This window comes from Hakea prostrata, chromosome 11 (genome assembly GCF_041222555.1).
Source record: "Hakea prostrata isolate BN-2017 chromosome 11, UWA_Hpros_2, whole genome shotgun sequence".
Lineage (NCBI taxonomy): Eukaryota > Viridiplantae > Streptophyta > Magnoliopsida > Proteales > Proteaceae > Hakea > Hakea prostrata.
In genome coordinates, this window is record NC_142610.1 from 4,190,908 (window position 1) to 4,211,323 (window position 20,416).

General features: G+C 38.0%; 2 protein-coding genes across 3 annotated transcripts; one reads left to right on the forward strand and one right to left on the reverse strand.

Annotated features, from left to right (window-relative positions):
* The first annotated feature begins 734 nt into the window (after nt 1-734).
* LOC148999652 (benzyl alcohol O-benzoyltransferase-like) lies at nt 735-4,223 on the forward strand. Its single transcript, XM_089139074.1, has 2 exons — nt 735-1,256; nt 2,899-4,223. The coding sequence occupies exons 1-2, from the start codon at nt 801-803 to the stop codon at nt 3,832-3,834; spliced, it is 1,392 nt and encodes a 463-aa protein (XP_088995200.1). The 5' UTR covers nt 735-800; the 3' UTR covers nt 3,835-4,223.
* Nucleotides 4,224-5,125: 902 nt separating this feature from the next.
* Nucleotides 5,126-19,791, reverse strand: LOC148999653 (cell division control protein 2 homolog A). Of its 2 annotated transcripts, none has more exons than XM_089139076.1 (9): nt 19,580-19,791; nt 16,483-16,509; nt 16,216-16,400; nt 9,247-9,367; nt 8,700-8,873; nt 6,832-6,995; nt 6,650-6,737; nt 6,513-6,566; nt 5,126-6,089 (listed from the first exon to the last, which is right to left on the reverse strand). In XM_089139076.1, the coding sequence occupies exons 2-9, from the start codon at nt 16,489-16,491 to the stop codon at nt 6,000-6,002; spliced, it is 885 nt and encodes a 294-aa protein (XP_088995202.1). In that variant the 5' UTR covers nt 16,492-16,509; nt 19,580-19,791; the 3' UTR covers nt 5,126-5,999. The 2 variants fall into 2 exon arrangements, with proteins under 2 accessions (XP_088995202.1, XP_088995201.1); XM_089139075.1 differs by having other exon boundaries at nt 5,127-6,089; nt 16,483-16,529.
* Nucleotides 19,792-20,416: the final 625 nt, after the last annotated feature.

The window sequence follows — 20,416 nt, forward strand, 5'->3', positions numbered from 1 at the left end:
CTTATTAGAAAAATAATATCTCTCAAAAAAAAAAAAATTAACGGGCTTAATAGAACTAGTCCTCTAAAACCTTGCTAAAAATATACTATAGGAAAACTAACAGGGTAGCATATAGGCTGGTCTAAACCAACCCAAACACGACCCATCAAGATTAGGTTTGGGTTATAACGGGACTGATACGGTTCGATTTTAACGGTTCAGATTGCAAATTGACACCCCCTTTCACTATTTTGATATGACACATACGGGAATGATCTGATCGACATAAACCTAAAACCAACATGAGTTGGTTTGGTTCGGTTCGGTTTGATTCGGTTCGGTTATGAACCATTTTCTCCCTCAACCCAATCTATGAGAAAATTAACCAATTAAACTAGTGCCATGAGCTACCGGAGCCTTGTCTCATCTCAGCTAAAAGAAATCCTCTTCAGCTTCCACACCTAGTCAAGTCTGAAAGTTCACACTTGAGACAATATCCTATAAGAATGAAGAAAGTCATGAAGTCAATTATGAAGATAAGACTATTAAAAAACGCTTTGGAGTCACCTTGTAACACCCAAGAAGCTCGCGTTGTAATTTCTGGGTTTCTCATTATTCCACATTTCCATGACACGCGTATACCGATTCTAACTCACCGGTTCCACCAGGTCCCCCCAGTGGTTTCGCATTCTCACTTCCCCATCCACTATAAATGCCTAACCTCACCACAATAGAAATTCACAGCAGCAACAGCAGCAGCATCAGCATTTCTTTCAACTCTCTTTTCAATCTCCGGCAACAAAGACCCATTTTTCAGTACCATGGCTTCCTCTTCTTCATCTTTAGCTTCCTTGAAGTTCACTGTTCGACGGCGTGAGCCGGAGCTGGTTGCACCGGCAAGGCTCACACCACATGAGTTTAAGAATCTCTCAGACATTGATGACCAAGAAGGTTTACGTTTCCAAATTCCGGTGATACAGTTTTACAAGAATGAGCCTTCCATGAGAGGACAAGATCCAGTGAAGGTTATCAGGAAGGCAATAGCAGAAGCTTTGGTATCTTACTACCCATTTGCTGGTAGGCTCAGGGAAAGGCCAGGAAGGAAGCTGGTGGTGGAATGCACCGGCGAGGGTGTCGTCTTCATCGAGGCTGACGCCGATGTAAGACTTGAACAGTTTGGTGAAGCACTTCAACCACCATTTCCTTGCTTGGAGGAGCTCCTTTATGATGTTCCTGGATCGGGTGGTGTTCTTGATTGCCCTCTCTTACTGATTCAGGTAATTTATTACTGTTAACGGTATTTTTTTTGGTCAAAATTTATAAGGGTTTTAATATTCTAATAAATTAGGTTAACCAAAAAAAAAATTATAATTAATTGTTTATTGGAGGGTTTCCTAGTTATTCTAATACAATTTCATTGGTCTTACTGACTTATGGTTGAAGATTTTTTTGTTTTTTTTTTCTTTTGAAGACTCCAGAGTCTATTTCATTATTTTTTTATGTTTTTTTTTGGTAGAAAAATTGAAATATATAGTAAGAAATCATGAGAAATTACATTAAAAAAATACTTAAAAACTATATTTGTCTTAGATATGAGTAAAGTGTATAATCATGCACTGCTTCTATATATAAGGATCCGTTTTGATCTCTCAGTTTTTAATATGAAATTAAAGAAGAAATTGAAAATCCCTAATTGACACTCATGTCATATAAATTACCCTATGTTCATGCAGAAGCACAAGATTGGATAACATTCTTCTCCTCCTTTTAATGTTATCTTTTATTTTTATTTTATTTATTTTTAGTATGTAATTTATCCAATACATTTTTGGAGAAAAAAAGAAGTTTCCTAAACTCTCAACAACCATAAAATTTACATGATTCTAATCATGCTATATATAAGGAATATGTAAAAATTCTGAGTTTTAAGATATTAATTGGATCAAACACAAATCAAATTCTCTCCCCCCAACTCCCAACCCCCAACCCCCTCTATTATTAATTGAAAGAAGCACAAAAAATGGGAAAGTAGGAACAGAGCCTTAAATCCTTGGCTCCTAACTTCCAATTACCTCTTGTCCTCTATATTTTGTTTTCTCATGTCGAACATCCCATGAGGGGTAACATCAATACCTTTAATAGTGTGGCATTTGATTTGATATACCAAATGCCTATTCTTAGGGTTGAGAATTCTACCCAACAAAGAAAAATTCTTTAGGGTTGAGAAGAACTATAATAGAGTCAGGTTTGGTTGCTTTTCTAAAATTTTTTGATGTTGATTCCCAGTGATAATACGAGCTTGATTCTTATCTTATTGCTAGATCAAGCCAATTAATCCTTATCAAGCATTCAATCCGACCTGCTAGCCATAATTTAAGGCCAACCTAATTTAGCCCTGACCAGTACTCAAGTTCACTTTGATTCGGCCCCAGCTTACAATTATAAGCCTAAACTTATGGGGTTGAGATAGGTTTAGACCATTAGAGCCAAACTTGTACCCCTAGATTGACATCTTCACCACAGGGTGATATGGTAGATCCCTAGAGTGGGACTGAGTTGTCTTGAAATCACCTACCATTACTATGATCCTTTGATAAATTTAAATCAGCTAATATGACTCCACAATTGTTTTTTCTTTTTTTTTTTGGTAAAAAGATCTTTAATTAGAAGAATTGTGAGAAATAGCCAAGACATCTTGAATACAAGCTTCAAGAAACCAAGGAACGGAATTAGACCAAACAATCCTACTTGCCAAGGAAAGGACCTTCCTAGCTAGAATATCGGTTGCAGAGTTAGTGCATCTAGAAACATAATGAACCGACCAAGAAGGTTCAAGAGCAAGAAACTGACAAAATTCCTTACATGTATTATTGTTATAATCTAATGACCCTAAAATTCTTTATTTCAATTTGGATGTAGGTGACCCGTCTGATGTGTGGTGGCTTCATTTTTGCCCTCCGGTTGAACCACACCATGAGTGATGCAGCCGGTTTGGTCCAATTCATGTCTGCCGTAGGTGAAATAGCGCGTGGCCAGGCACTGACCGTGCCTCCCGTGTGGGCCAGGGAACTCCTTTGTGTAAGGGACCCACCAAAGGTAACATTTGCACACCGCGAGTACGATGACGTGCCTGACACTAAGGGTACACTCATCCCTCTTGATGACATGGCCCATCGTTCTTTCTTCTTCGGGCCCACTGAGGTGGCTGCCCTGAGAAAGCACGTGCCACCTCATCTCCGGTCGTGCTCCACATTTGAGGTGTTGACGGCATGTCTTTGGCGATGTCGTACAATTGCTATCCAACCCGACCCAGAAGAGGATGTGCGTGTGATATGTATTGTCAACGCACGTGCCAAATTCCAACCGCCATTGCCGGCGGGATACTATGGCAATGCATTTGCTTTTCCGGTGGCGATATCTTCATCGGAGAAACTGTGTAAGAATCCATTAGGGTATGCATTGGAGCTGGTGAAGAAAGCGAAAGGCGAAGTCACTGAGGAATACATGAGATCTTTAGCAGATCTGATGGTAACGAAGGGTAGGCCTCATTTCGCAGTGGTGAGGGCATATCTGGTTTCAGATCTGGTACGTGCCGGGTTCGGAGAAGTGGATTTCGGGTGGGGAAATCCTGTATACGGTGGAGCAGCCAAGGGAGGTGTAGGGGCAATTCCTGGAGTGGCGAGCTTCTATATACCTTTCAGGAACCATAAAGGAGAAGATGGAGTTGTGGTGCCAGTTTGCTTGCCTGGACCAGCGATGGAGAGGTTTGTGACAGAAATCGACAGCATGATTAAGGAACCTCCAGTGGATCAGAGCCACAATAGTAAGACCACCTTCATCGTATCTGCCTTGTAGCTTTCATGTTTTTAAATATCCTAGATGGGGATCTTGACCCCAGAAGGAAAAAAATCTTCAGGATGTGTGGGTGCTTTTTTCTTCTTTTCCTCTTCCCTGTGTGTATGTATTAATGGGTTTTAGTTAATTTTGTATGACGATGGACGATGATTGAAATGCCATGAGTTTTCTTTGGTTGAGTTAAAACTAATTTGCAGCCCATCCATCTTACTCTGGTTTGAACCAGAAAGGTTCAGATGAAGTACATTGCATAGTTCATTCAATGACTTTGACACTGAACCTTCCCAAAATGGTGAGTCCAGTGAATTCAATACAATAATAGACATCTATTGGCATTCCAACCAGCTTTCTCCACATTCCCAAAATGGTGGGTACAGTGAGACGTCTATTGGCATTCCAACCAACCTTCTCCACATTCCCCAAATGGCGGGTCCAGTGAATTCGGTACAATAATAGACGTCTATTGACATTCCAACCTTCCTTCTACTGTCAGGACCTATCAAAGAATCTAGTACCTCTTGATCGTGAATATTTGAATAGGGTAATCACCCAGTCTAACCAGCTTCAAGCTCATCTAATTAGGCCAATGCCAATTTAGAGAATGGTCTCTTTGGCAGGCTAGACTTGTTTGGTTATTCCCTTTCTGGGTTAGAATTGAAATTTTCAATCCGATGAGTAATAATTGAACCATCCAAAATTCTTCCCAAAACACATGGGTATGCATTAACTGGTCATAAAATATTCAAGCAAGAAGGGCTACAACCCATGATCTTGCCAAACACACAATGTAGGGAAAGTGCTCAGTCCAGCAGTGCAGCTCACAAGCCTGCATGAGAGCCAAAGGAGTGCTTCCTTTTTGGTTCAATGCACTATGACAAGAAGGAGCTTATCTTTTATAGGAACTCGCATGAAGACATGGAGACACAAACGTTAGCACAAGAGCCCTGCTCCCAGAGACTATCAAGAATTTTATAAGCACCCAACATAGACTAGCTACCTTGAAACTTGCTTTCTATTTTTTAAGAGACATGCAACTTTAGAGAAGTTAGCTTAATTTCCTGTCAAGTTGCATCTGGTACAATATTAGAAAGAGGAGATCTAATGCTACTCGGTATAGTCTGGTTTCAGACTGGAATTATGTTTGTTATGAATACATAATGATACGAACACCAGGCATTATCAAACCTAGATGAAATTTTATAACTTCCTTCTCATCTGGCTGAAGAAAATTGAGACCTAGAAGAGCTAATCTCCAGCATCAATTGCTTTGATGATCAAAGCCGACAACACCTCAACGTTGCTTCTTTCCAGCTTTGTCGATCAAATACAAAATTAGGCGCGGTAGGAATCCAGAAATCATTAACAGACACAAATTTTCTCCAGTATCCAGCAAACGAAAGAGAAACCTTCTCATAGTTTGCTCAAGCATTTGATCAAGTTGTAGCACCTTGTGCAAGTGAAAATTTTCCTCTTTTTGGTAATCCCTTGTGCAAGTAAACTTAATTCTCAATCAGAGTTCAAAGACATGCCAAATGAATTACATTCATATAGCCCAAAAAGGCAACCGTTTGACTTATCAAGTCCTTTTCCAAGGGAGTATTTTCTCTCTTTGTAAACAGCCTATCTGTTAAGGGGCAGAGCTGCATACATTATGATTGCCAAAGCCCCACAGTGGCAGGAGCCTCATGTACCTGGTTATAATCCCAGGGGTCAAGGAATGCTGCACTTCCAACCAATCCCCCTCTCCCAGCTCCCAAGCCACCAACGTGGAGCGGCTAGTGGAAAGACTGTTGATATAGGAATTGAAATATGAAATATCTATTCAATCCAACACGATAGTGCAACACCATTGTCTTCTTAACCGGATTTCACAAGACCAATTTATTTGAATTACTATTACACAACATATAGACAGAAAAATTAAGAAGCACCCACAAGATCTGCATACATGGTTCAGTTTTCACTTCAAATATGGCAAAAGATGCAAGGAAAACTAGAGTTTGAAATTACAGTAATAAAACACCCTACTTCAATTTGATCTAAACCAAAATTAGGGGTGAAAATACAATGAAAGAAAACACACCTGCAAAACATTGCCAAATCTAATAACATTTCCCCCTCTTCGGTTGACGAAATGATATGCTGGGGAAGATATACGGAGGTAGTCAAGGTACAACCCCAATATCCTTGAAATATTCATGCTCAAGAGCATTTCGTGCAGTGACTCTTTTACTGGGATCCAAGCAAAGCATTTTCTGGACAATTATATGATGTATATAAGTGATAGGAGCCACAAATCTGAAGCTAAATGTTGACAACTCTTCCTTATTTTGTCTAATTGTTAATGTACTTAATGATCAATTGTCAAACTCCATCTTATGGTTTTAGAGAATGTCCTGATAGCAACTAAAGAAGACTCTATTTGCATATATTTAAGTGAACAACCATTAACATTTCAAAAACCTGTTGGGGGATTATACATCCTCAAAAAAGGGAAGGCAACAGCATTTTTTGACCGGAAAATTGCCTTTAAAATGGTGTGAAATTCTGGATCAAAAGTTGCGATAAATTTATGCTTCTGTCTTCATTCAATGTTCTACAAGTGTGTGCCTAAATTCAAGTCATCCAACTAGTGTTGTTTAACTTGTTTATATGAATAACCCAAAAACCAAACTTACCGAAAGTAGATCTACTCCAGCTGGATCAAGATTGGGGACCACAGTTGCCAGTTCCTGCATATGAGAGGCACTGTTTAAATCTCTCTACATATTTTCAGAAATTTACTCACAAAAACCCACATGAAAACCCCAATCACCTTAGGAGGCCACTTGGGAAAGGCAGTTTTGAAATCAGGTAACGAAGTCACCCCAGGCCAAGTTTCTTCATTTGGAGTACCCAAAAGTCTTCAGGAAGGAAAACACATGTAAATGGAAAAAACATAAGGAAGAAGGATAATGTACACAAAAGAAGGGTGTACTGGTAAGTGAGCACTGGCACCTGAAAATTTTGAACAGTTCATCAATCTCAGAGTCACCAGGAAACAAAGGTCTCTGGTTCACCATCTCAGCAAATATACAACCCACTGACCATACATCAACTGGAGTGGAGTAATGGCGAGACCCAAGGAGAATTTCTGGTGCTCTGTACCAAAGTGTTACCACCTGGATAGGAGCTTAAAGGTATGAGAAACATGGACCAACTGATGAGCAACTGGAAATCTGCTGCTTTGAGATGACAAAGGTGGTGCATATCTTTTCACATAAACTAAATGGTTTATACAGTACAACCACTCATACATATTGTCAAAGTGCTTACACTGAATGCTAATCTAACAACTAAAATACACATTCAGTCCACTAAAACTTACCCTTGCAAATCGCAATTGCTTTATAAAAATAAAAGCTTCGTAAAATTGTTAGTCATGATTATAGCAAGTTCTAAGTTTCTCTGTGCTTTCAGAAAATCATCACAAAACATCAATTTACAGAGAGTCCTAGACACGTAACTCCCACAGGCATACCTAAAAATCAAACTGATCTTTCATAAAATTAACTTGCAAATCAAGAAAATAAAACCAACCCCCAGTACAAGAGATTTGCTGAAATTAGGTTTTAAGTTTTGGGTCGAGTTAGGTGTAAATAAGAGCCAGTACAGGTTTTCTGTGGTTACAAACTTTCAATTTCTTAATGGTTCAATCCCACCCCCAAAAAAAAAAAGAGGCAGCATAGGATTGCTATTGGAAAGAGCTAATTGGCTGGTAGAGTAGCTAGGTGGGAAAAGAATTGGAAGGAAAGCTTCAACCAGATAAGCAGTTGTATGCAATTAACTGGAGGTTGTTTTGCTCTTTTGTTTCCTTATTTATTTATTTACTTTTTTTCCTTTTTTTCCTTTTTTTCCTTTTTTTTTTTTTTTTTTTTTTTTTTTTTGGGGGGGGGGGGGGGGCTCTGTAATAAAAAGATTGAAGTGAAAGACAAGAAGATCAGAAAAGCACTACAAATCTGCAGGCTAAACCTCCTAAAGTAATTTATATTGCATTCAGTTGTAGAATATCAAGCCTAGCCAGTTGGACCATTTCCTAGTAATGCCAGTCTATGCTGCATCCAGGCTAGTAGCCTGGACTTTTTAAGAATGAAGGAAGAAGCATTTTTCTTTTTCAGTACAAAGCTGCAACTTCTGTAAACTGTAGATCAACAGTCATGAAAGCTGTCAAACTGCATCCATAACACAGACACCTTCAAAGTGTTTGGACTTTAGATTCACTTCACAAAAATGATTTTCAATTACTAAATTTTATATTGACTGCTTCCATTATATGTAATTCATAATTAACTCTCACACTTCATGAGAGTAATAATCATAGATATATGGAAGTCTACTTTGAATTTCAAGTGAAATAGAGGATGAGAAAACGGGGAAGTTTGAAGATTTCTGAAAGCAGGCCTAGTCTATTTCAGACTCTGAAAACACACCTATACCCTGGTAAATAGCCAGGCACTTACATATTGTTCTTCCATATGAGAATCAAATAAAAATGAGTAACTGCGATGATGGAGGATTATTGATTGGGGAACAAGAGAAAAGCACTTAACCATCACATTGACAAAAAAGAAAAGAAAATTCAGTTAAATCTAGGTGGTATGCCTTAAGTATAGAATTATAGTTACACAAAAGAGACATGCTTTTGTTATGATTTTATCGATCCTATTTGAGGCACAAAAAGGTTCAAATGCCAATTTCAAGTTCATATTGATGTTACTTCCCTAATTATTTAAGAATGGTGATATTATACTGTTTGACTCACAGATCTAAACTCAAGCAAAAAGAAACTAGAAATAAATACTGGGAAACTAAAATACGTGTAGTACCTCATGAGTAAACGTTCTCACAGGAATACCAAATGCCCTTGCCAGTCCAAAGTCTGCAAGTTTCAGCGCATTGGTGCGGCGGTCTATCAGCAAATTTTGAGGCTTCAAATCCCGATGGAGAACTCTATGAGAATGGCAATATGCAATTCCTCGAAGGATCTGATACAGGAATGTCTGTAAATAAAGAAAGAAAATTACTTCATGAGAGTTAACAAGAAGCACTCCCCGCAGTGATCATTCTTCACGATACTGAGAACTATCTGGCAAGTCAAGAATTGGTGAAACAACAATGAAGAATCAATAACCAGAAAGTTAAAGCCTAGCAAATGAATATAATCAGTCAATGAATAGCTTGTAATCCAAGTAAGAATATCACTAAATGACCAATGAGAGTTGTCACAGTCCTAAACCTCTACAATCCAACCCTAGACTAAAAATGTCACAACACCATAACTGTGGAAACTATCCAGGTTTAAAAGTAATAAATATATTGTTTAAAATTGCAAAGAACAAATTCATCTCTAAAAGGAGGAAAGATCTCACCCACTTTTATTAGACGAGGATCTTTACCAAACTCTGGACAGGAATCCATGTGCTTCTTTAAATCAAGGTCCAGATACTCAAAAACAAGATACAAGCGTTTCTCACTGTGTACAACATCCTGCAACCTGTTGCCAAAAATTGTTTTAACTTGGTCCAAGAAATGAAATATGCTACACAATGTCACAGTAACCAGACAGAAAAGAACCACTTAAGTCGACCAAATACAGGCCACTTTTAGCTGATGAACAGCTTTAAAAATGTCTCAGAAACCAGAAAGTCAAATCGAATTAGTCATCTACCATACGTTAATACATGATGTTAATGATTACATATACTCGGAGATTAATATTCATAACAATGCAGAATATTTAATCAAAAGTTTGAATGGAGAGAGTTTTGAGTCAAATGGAACTATAAGTAATTTTTTCTTAGCTATTCGTGTCGTTTCCCCTAACCCCACCCAGATCATTTTCATTTTTTTGGGGATTGAAAAGAAAAATTTTAGCAATCTTCTAACAAATTAACCTTTATGCATCATCTTGCAACCTTTATCAACTAGGTAAATACATTACCAATTACTATGATTCAACAGGATATTCTTTGAACCATCCATAGCATTGAACCAGGTGAAGATCGGCTTATCAATATAAAGCTAAAGCTAGGATCATCCTTTATCATAGTTTTATGTTGTCTGGTATCAGGGCTTTGGCTGAGCAGAATTCTCTCCATCCTATGCATCATTGTCTACTAATGATCTTAATATAATTTTCCAAGCTGTCCTGTGTTTGGCTGCCAAATTTGGTTCTACTGAAAGACCAATCCATAAATAATGGATATAAGGCTGAAATTTGTCCCAACTATCATACACCCCCAATGGAAGCCACCACAAAAAAAAGTCAAGAGTTTTGAAGATGGAATATTCAATGAAGGTAGGCTTAGTAAGCACAACCTTTGAATCCATTCCAGATAGATTGGTGTGAACCAGAATTTGGAGATGAATTGGATATTGATACTGCCTTGAAGAAGTGTAAAAACACCATTAAAATAACATCTATGAGGTCAATGTTGAAGAAATTCTTACAGTTTCTACCCAAACATACGCTGGTTGCTGATGATTGAAATATTTGAGATTTACATCAAAGAAATTGAACCCATGGACGATCCAGTTGACAAAGTGGTTGAAGAAGCCACTGAAGAGAGTATGAATGACAAAGAAGAACTAAATGAACTTGAGTTTGAAGAGTTTTGATGACCCAATGGACATAAAGAATGATGTGGAAAATAGGCATATGGAATTTGTTATTCCACCTAAGTACTTCGAAGGACGGTCTCCACGCATCCTGGATGACAATCATATCTTAAGGAGCTTCAAGAATGTTTGGGAAAAAATTTGACATCCACCACACAAGATCAGCCCTACACACTTAATAAGATTCGAGGCTAAAATTTTTTCTAAGAGAACAGCTGATGTAGAATCTAAGCATAATCATATCATCCTCACTAGAACCAACTGAACTGAGTCAAACCTGATCAGCAGGTCTTCTATAAGGGCCAAAAAGAGGCCAGGACACTGTTCATGTGAACAGTGTCATAGCTCCTTTGGTCTTAATTAGAATACTGTTAGAAGATTTGGAGGGGTCTACTTGCATCTACAGCATTGAATGACTGAAGACTTATTAGTTATAGGTTTTAGTTTCTATTTTATAAACTAGGTTTCAATTCCAGTGAAAGAGATCTTATCCTCCAACCATTGAATAGATTGAAACTTCCAGCACTTCTTTACTATCAAACAAGCTTTGAATAAAAGCCAGGCTGATCAGACTTTTGAACACTGGTATGGCTCGGATACTAAATTGAATATTTCTATCCTAATTGCTGTTAAATCTAGCAGTCAAACACTCGATAGCTTGTTAAAAACATTAGCAGACAAGGGAGCTAATGTAACCCAGGGTTTTGGGTTAGATTTCTAGGATCTTCTAGATAGGATTATAAGGGTGTAAGCGGATCAGATTTGAATCAGATAGTGGTAAGACCATATCTGCATCCTATTATATTTGGACGGATTTGAATAATATCCTATTGGTTTTCAGATAGATTCATTCGAATTCGGATGCTAATAAGATAGTTATTTTTGTAAGTAGATTCTTTTAAATGGGCATGAATACAAATTGAATAGAAGTTTTCGACTACCCATTGACATCTTTACCATTTTATTTGTGAGGCTAGATTCAAAATTTAAGAAAAGTTACTTTAGTAGAAAATCTAGAAAAATAGTCACATATCTCAAGTAAAAAACTATAAAAACAAGAAAAATAAATTCAAATAAGTAACTTAATTGGATATTTTATCGGACGTATAATAATTGATAGGAAAGGGGTATACCATATCTGCATCCTAGTAGTGATCGGATGGATTTCGGATACCGCTAGACAGATACGGATGCGAATTCAAAAGCGTATTTCAGTTATCCATTTACACCCCTAGATAGGAACCAGCACTGCTAGGGACTGATTGGTAGCAGAAATTAGGGTTTTCAGAATCTATAAGCGCAGGAAATTCTGAAATATTTTCTGGTTTTCTGTTCTCTATCAAATCAGAGAACTGAGTGGAGGTGGGGAGGCCTTGCTGGTGATGAGAGGGTGCGGGAAGGCTGGGAGCTAGCTGGAACTGACAGGGGAAGTGGAAGAGGGAAGGTGCGATGGGAAGGGGATGATATTCAACTTACTTGACTGCTATGAATTGTGTGTGCACTATTGAGGGAATGGAATGATTGCTGGATTCTAGAACTGAACTTGAGAATTGCTCTCCAGCCCAGGCCGTAAGGGTTTCCTTCCCCACGGCCCAAGCCTCTGTTTAACTCAAATAATCCAATTTGCTTTTCTATGAAATAAATAGGCTATTTATAGCCAATTACAAGACAATTTGACTCAAATTGGGATTCCCTATCTAATAGGAATTCCAACAATCTTACTACTTAACAAACACTTACTAAAATAGGACTCAAACAACTAATTTTAGAAATAAACAAACTCTAAAAGATAAAATCCCCTTCTAGATAAGGAGTCTTATCCACAATTAACTAACTCAACATAATTTTAAAAGGACTATAACCCTTAAACAACAAACTCAAACAGAAAACCGAAAGTAGATTCCTGACCCTTGGATCAAGGGGATTCTGTCAAAGGGGGTTTGGAAAATGATCAAAATACCCCTGGGGTATTCGGCCAGCTTTAAGTGCCCCTTTTTTGGGTTTGGCTTTTGGCCCAATTTTAGGGGGTCCAACCTTGGTTACATCAGAAACATAGGAAAGATGGTTAGAACTCTCCCCAACCACAGCTCCGAGACCAAATAAAGTAAAGACAAAGCTGTAAACCACAAACAGAGAAATAACAATAAGGACAAAACAATCAACTTAGGGTGTAAACCAGTACTCAAAAGTATGATAACATTGGTTGAAAATTATCACTATCATTAGCATTAACATTATCAATCTATCCTTATCATTATTTGTAAAACAAATATACCCCAATGGTGCAGGAAGGTCTTTGAACAACTGCATTCATTGAACACCTGTCAAAGGTTTAAGCAGTGCTCCAACTATGCAAAAAATAAAATACTAATATACGATTCGAGTAATTTCAAAGTTCACAGAATTGATATTGGGTATTGCATTAAGAGTACTTTGGTTGATGTGAACCAAGATCTAGGGTTTAATGGATTGATGCAAGCCCTATATCTAGGGCTACTCTCAGGATCCTCTTCAAGTGAACTAGCAGTCTTTTACGTTACGTAATTCCCTACAGTTGAGGGAATTGAGTCGAGTAGGGGGTTCTAAGGTTGTGAATGGGGTAGGGTTATGTTGGGTTAGGGTTTAGAAACTAGGTATAAATATATATACCTGCTGCAACTTTGCTGTCCTTTCAATTTCTGAATTGAATTTTAAATCTAGGGTTTGAAAATTAGGGTTTCTAGGGTTTGAACTAGGGTTACTGTTATTGTCGAGTGTCTCTTAGGGTTGAGGGAAGTTGATTCCAGAAGGGATTAGGGTTTAGATGAGTGGTTAAGGAGATTTAGGGTTTTTGAAGTTTTAGGGTTTCTAAAGAAGAAGATGAATTGAAGAATTTTCTAGGGGTTAGATGGAAGAGGGGGCTGCAACTTAGGGTCGATGGCGGGGTATAGGAGGCAAAATCTAAGTCCTAAAGGGGGTGGGTATACGTCAAGGGGATCGGGGAATCTAAGAATTATGGTGTGGCTGCAGTTCTGAATTTAATGAAATCTGGAAATTTCAGAATCTGCCACAAGCTTAGAAGAAGAAGAAGAAAGAAAGGAAAAAGGGGAAGGGCTGGAAGGGAGGGGGCTAGTGAGGGTTTGAGGGGCTGCCACAGGGTTGGCGAGAGTGGGAAGGTGACTTGCGATGGGGGAGGGGGCTGAAACCACATGAACTAGGGTTTGGGGGAATGGTGGAACGGTGCGAATGGAAGGGACTGGGTTTGGGGTTGGGGTTTGGTAGTTAAATGGAGAAGGTCTAGGGCATTCGATCTTCCCAAAATTCCACAGAATTCTTTGATTACTGGCTGCCACAAGTTCCCTCCATGGGAACCCATGACTTCTCACTCTTGCTCCTTCAACTCTCAGCTTTATTTCATTAATCATAATCTGATCTGTTACATTGTAGAGAGGCTTTTATAGCCTTTAGAAGGAACTCACACTAGGACTCTGTTGTAGAAGGCAAATCATACTAAGATTCCTACTTGGATCAATGACTCATATCATGCAAGGACTCTTTCATATCTCACAAAACTAAGAATAGATATGAAAACCTTGCAAGAAGTAGAAGAAAACTTGGGGATTACCTTACAAATTAGAAATCCTAACTTAATAAGAATTCTTCAATCACTTAACAAATTACTCAAACTCAAAAATAAAAGTAGATCTAGGGTCCCCCAAACACAATGGACCTAATGAAACCCTAAGTTGACTAAACTGAAAAATAGAAAAATTACCAAATACCCTTGCTGGTACTAGAGGGCCGTAGGGTATGGGGATGCTACCCTAGGCCCTATTTCGGCCCTGATTCTGGTTAACATCATTGGAGATACTATATGTCTATATCCAATCAGATAGACAAGATACAATACAGGTATGCATGAAAATGGTCAAGAAATGAACATGCTTATATAGAACCATGATTCTTTTTAATTCTATTGCTATCACTACCTTGATACAGTTCAGTACATGAGTATCCCATAAAGGAATGGATTCAACAATGAACAGCTATGCACATAGGAAAAATAGAATTTGAAACTCAAATCAATTGCATATCATTTTTGCACTAAAAATTGATACTGGATGGCAAGCATCCATGCAGCCTATCCCATTTAGTTAGGATAAGGCTTGTGTTGTTGTTGTCGTAGGTGAAACTCTAAACTCATTTTCATATCCAGTAATATGCTACCCCTAGGGCCTGAAACAAACTACTTGAGATGCAAGGAATTGAGTCACGTTTACCTAATCCAATGATCCATAACCAAAAATAAATAAAAGAAAGAAGCAAAACCATATCTATTTTTCCTCAACTGGTTTTTGTTTGCAATTTGAGCACCATAGTGTATAAATCCCCAAGATCAGCTTAAATGATGAAAATAAGAATCACTTTTTATGCCAGACAACTTCCCAAACTCAAATCTAAGAGAAAGAAGAATCCAAGGCCGTTGGCTGATCCCTGTCTCATATCTCACTCAAGGAGACTCCTTTACAAGCCTGAAGGAGGTGTATTAAGTATATCTTACCTGTGTTGTATATCATTTGGTACAGTGAAGACAGATTTTTTTTTTTTTTTAACTTATAGAATTCAGACTGTAGTCTATACTGATACAGTATGATGAATCTAGATACTTGAACTATGTGCTAGAATTCTTCAACCCCCATACTGAAAGTGTAAAACATCAATTGCAAATAAAGAAAATGTGCAACTGCAAAAACATTTTTATGTCGAATTAAAAAAAAAAAAAAAAAAAAAAAAAAAAAAAAAGAGAAGAAGAAGAAAGAAAGAAAGAAAGAAAGAAAGAAAGAAAGAAAGAAAGAAAGAAAGAAAGAAAAAAAGAAAGAAAGAAAGTGAGATGAATAGAGTGTTCTTTGAACATGTATGCCATGAATGATGAAGTTTGAAATGCCTTTTGAATGTGAGATGAATAGAGTGTTCTTTGAACATGTATGCCATGAATGATGAAGTTTGAAATGCCTTTTGAATGCTAAGCATTTTGAAATATACAAACAAAATTTAGACAGTTTCATTGGACAGGTAAATTCAGCCCGGTTATACAGTATGTGTGGCATCAAATTGAGCAACCAACCGTAGACAAATCATAATATGGTATAATAGGTACTGAGGTGTATGGTTGATAATAATATAGAGGATAAGACTAGAAACTCATTAATGAGAACTTAGATGTAACAATGACAGATCAAAAGATGAGAGAATGTCATGGCAAAGTTTTTCTATGATTACCCTTCTCTTGGAGAGGGTTTCTAAGCAGGACCTATAAACACCACATGGAGTGGTGATTGTACAATACCAATAGTGAGAAATCTAGATAATTATTTGGATTGACAAGGAGTCAAATTTCAAACTCATATTCAATAAAATAACTCCATGTACATAAATGACTTTATTTTTCAGCCCTCCATTTTTTGACGTATACCTTCTCCCCTCTATGTGGTTCTTCAATTTTAGATACCTCATTTTGCAGATTCACCAACTCTGATTGGGACACAATTTGATATGAGAGCAGGAGACCCTAGGGTCTACCTGTCCATAACATTATGGACCCATTTGACAAGCCATGTGACAAATCAAGGCCTACTTGGAGAACCCTCTGTAAATTGGAATGCTTAGACTCCAGACTCCAGAAATCATTCAAGATAGTTGGGAACCATACAGTTGATAAAGGAAATAAGTGGAATTGCAGAAAACCTGACTATGTTTCCATGCTGCATTTCCTTCAAGAGAGAAATTTCTCTTATTGCCGTGCTTGGCACCCCTTCATCTTCTTGCTCCAAACGAATCTTTTTAAGAGCTATAGTCTCATTGGTCAAACGGTCACGAGCCTTGTAAACTACACCATAAGTTCCTTCTCCAATCTTTTCAACTTTCTCATACTGCCAAAATTAACAATTTAACCTAAAAAAATAGAAATCCAAAAAGATAAATCTGCCAAGCAGCAATAAGGGGATCGACTACCTGGTCCATTAATTTCTGACTAAATTGCTTCACCACTCAAGACAAGCCTGAAAGCCAAATGTCAGAAAGATTCGACAAGAGCCATAATTTCAATCTATAGTTTCAATTAAACATGCACAAGTACAGATGCCAGAGTAAAACACTTACAAAACAGAAGGCATTCAACCAATATTTTAAACTCTACCCAGATATGATATGAACAAGGATTCAAGTGTAAGACACAACTATTATCGAAGAATTAAACATGAAAAGAATTAGTAAATTCGACAATCTCATTATTACATAGTAAACATACAACAACAACAATTAGCCTTGTCCCAACTAAATGGGGTCGGGTACATGGATTCTTGCCTTCCAATCAACTCTGTTTGAGGTCATGCTACATACAAGGCCTAAGATATGCATATCCTTTCTCACCACTTCTCTTAAGGTTATTTTAGGTCTACCCCTAGCTCTTCTAGTTTCTTCAATCTAGATTATATCACTTCTCCATACAGGGCATTTATAGGTCTCCGTTGAACATGGAATCGAAAAGATAGGACCATAAAAATTCTCAGGCATTATGAACCCTCCCAAAGAAGTAGCTGTAATAATATTGACAATGCCAGCTATCAGACTCTTAGTAAGTAATACAACAAACTAAACTAATAATAGAAGACTACAGGGACAGGCCACCAATGGTGAATAATTACAAGGAAACTAGAGTACAGAAAGACAATAATATCACCGTATTATAGATCTTGTCACTGCTGGGTGTGAAATTTGGCAGAGTACCCATATTGTTGCAATTGTAGAACTTCATCCTACAACTGTTGCCCAATACAGCCTTGCCCTTGACAATGGTTAGAGAGTGTGTTCCTTGGTCTACTAGTAAATCCTACAGGACAAGTAGGTGCCGGATGTCTTCTGTTCTCACCAGCTTCATATCAAGTTGCCTCGCCTGGGGCTTCAATACTTCCTCAGCTCATAACACCTTCAGAAGACAGTCATGTAAGACATAGATGTCAACAATGCCACTCTTTAATTTCTTTCTATAACCATAACTTGAATCGAGATTGCAAGTGTATATCATCTTCTTCAACTCCCTTTCATGAAACAAGAGAGTCAAATTGTTCCATACATTTGACTACTGTAAAGGGGCCCTGCCATGGAACAAGGGCATAAAGGTGCGGTGAAGAACTGAGAGAGGTTATTGCTCATCAGCTGTTTGTTTAGTGTTGGACCAAAACTGTTGGTTTAGTGTTGGACTAAAACTGGTCCCAAAACTTGGATGTAGGTGCTTACTTCAGGTCTGGTTCTAGGATGAATCTTCTCCTTGCACACATACTGGCGTTGAACCTTGACTCTGCATCAGATGAAATTATGATGTAGTAGGTTTCTAATGGTGTTCAGTTGCAGCAAAGATGAACAGGAATATTTTGAAAATTATGGCACTGAGCTTGCAACAGCCTACGCATTTATATGTTCTGTTCTTCTTTCTTTCCCTCGTCCTTCTATTCCTCGTTCTTTTTCCTTATTTAAAAATTTCCTACAATGTAAAGTTGTCAACATACCTGACTGTTATATGGATAACAAATACCAAGAAGCCAAGTCCTGTAAAGAGTAGGAAGTTCCTCCACATTAAAAGGGCATTTTAGACAAAGAGTAAAACCATCAAAAATTACGGAGGCTGGGAGTCATAGAATGAACAGGATTTGGAGTTTAAAATCCTATTAAGTTTCCATGATATTTTCCTAGTTAACCTACACTTGTAAATTGATCTATAAATAGTTGAATTACTTCCTGGAGTCTTCACCAATTCATAGTGAAGCTTCCACACGAAAATCGTGGCTCTCTGCTTCCTTTCTCTCATCGTTTCACTCCAAGTTTCATCATATCAGAGCATACAGTCACTTAAGAGTCCTGTGATCTCATCCTTCAACATCTCTGAGGTTCTCTACTGCAAATAAGGAGCATCAGCGCTGTTGTAAAGTCCATTCTAGTTTGCGGATAAGGGGGAAAAGCAGTGTGGATGTAAAACACATTGAATAGTATCAGACAATGAGAAATCCACACCTTGAACCTCAAATTTCTTGTTTAACAGAGTATCTGCTCCACAAATTTATCCACTTTGAACTGGACCGCTATCCACGGTAGTATCCCTGTCTACCAAGTACACAACTGGTGACTGATCCATGGCATGAACTAGTAGCCATGTCTACCAAGTACACATAAAATAACCAAAGCACATACATGAGCTAATTAAGGCTCCCTTTTTCCTCCTTTTTCAATTAAAAAGACTTACTTGCATGACTGGGATCACTCAATAAGAGGCCAACCTGTTGACTACACAGTATCTTGACAATTGGTAGATTGCTGGACTCCTCTCCATTTTAAAATATGTAAAGGTAAAAACACTTTCCCTCTTTAATATGCAAGTAATCCAAAATGGACACAGCATATTCTAAATGATGTTAAAAGCAACCAACTAAATGATAAGTGACCTCTTCAATTTGAAGATGGCGGCGTTGCATGTGTCTCAACAATCACAGTAAAATGGAGTAACTTATAATTGTCAACGAAAGTAGAAAGAAAAACAAGAGAAATTCTACCCAAAGAGAAATCAGCATCATTCAACCATAAGCCTTCCACCTCATCTAATTTAAGAAGTACACACGATGATACTAGTTCAGAAAATTGCTTTTGGAAACCGCATTGTGGATTCCTACTTCCTACGAGATAAAAATAACTGAAAAGATCTTACGAGGCATTTGCAGTTTGAACTTCAACATAAGTACATCCAACATAGTTTATGTGGAAAGCACAAGAGATACTGACTTATTAAGACTCTTAAAAAGACAAATATCACAGGATCAGAATTCCAGAGACCTTCACTAAGACTGGAAATTAATGAAACCCCAAATCCTATAATACACATCATCTGCTGTTAACTTCTGTAACTTACTTCAAAACAGTTTAGCAGACTAAAAAAATTCTATCAGCAAACCTTCAACAATCTCGTCTCTACAGACTTGTAATTTATTAATTCGAACAACGGAAACAAACATCATCGAAGCAATGCGATTGGGAAATACGGAGAGAGTTAGTCTGCACTTACTAAACAAAGCAGCCGTGAAAACCGCCGGAATTCTGCGAGTGCAGGCGAGATCTGACCGTGAGTGGTCAGATTTGCGCCGGAAGTTGCAGAATGACAGAAGAGGGAAACAGATGAGACAGAATAAAAACAAAGGTAGGAGAAGACATGAACTGCGCGAGTAGGGAAAGGACCAGGATGCAATTGGTATTATTGTTTTTCTTTTGTTCTATTTGGGTATTGTGAGTGTGAATCTGCTGCTCGCTTTTATTCTGACCTGAGTCGTAGAATCTTTGACCAAATCCGCCTTCCTTCTGGGTTTTTACTTCCCGAAATCTGAGTAGGTAAGCGGGGAAGTTTTACTCTGGAACCGTAAAACTGTTCTATCTCGGGGCTGAAAAGGCTGATGACAAAAAGCAAATTTTCACCCCTAACGCCTTGTGACATAAAAAGCTATAACAAAAAAAATTTTAAGGTGGGATCCACAGCATATCTCTTGTGGGTTTATATTTTTGTGGTCATCAAATATCATCGGTAAGGGAGGTGATCCAAACCCTTCCTAGATGTGCTTATAGCCGTTGTACAAAGTGTGAGCGAATTATCGTCCAGTCGCTAGGGGGCGACACAACTCCCCCAATGACATGACATATGCAATAAGTCGACGACATATTGTCGAGAAATCGGCGATATATCATCAATGGTCAATTTTTCTCCGAATGTATAGGTTACGCAAGGACTATCGTTGACAACTCGGGTAGCAACCTTCTCGACAATGTCTTTGACTTTGAGGTAGACATCAAGCCATCACAGATCTGGGACAAGAACAAAGGTTTTTTTTTTTCGTCTCTTCATCTTCCTTGG

Coding starts and splice junctions, on each gene's coding strand:
- LOC148999653 (XM_089139076.1), bottom strand. Junction 6,738..6,831: donor GAACTGTTCAAAATTTTCAG/GTGCCAGTGCTC, acceptor TCCTTCCTGAAG/ACTTTTGGGTACTCCAAATG. Junction 6,567..6,649: donor TTCCCAAGTGGCCTCCTAAG/GTGATTGGGGTT, acceptor TCTCATATGCAG/GAACTGGCAACTGTGGTCCC.
- LOC148999652 (XM_089139074.1), top strand. CDS start 801: ATGGCTTCCTCTTCTTCATCTTTAGCTTCCTTGAAGTTCACTGTTCGA. Junction 1,257..2,898: donor GCCCTCTCTTACTGATTCAG/GTAATTTATTAC, acceptor ATTTGGATGTAG/GTGACCCGTCTGATGTGTGG.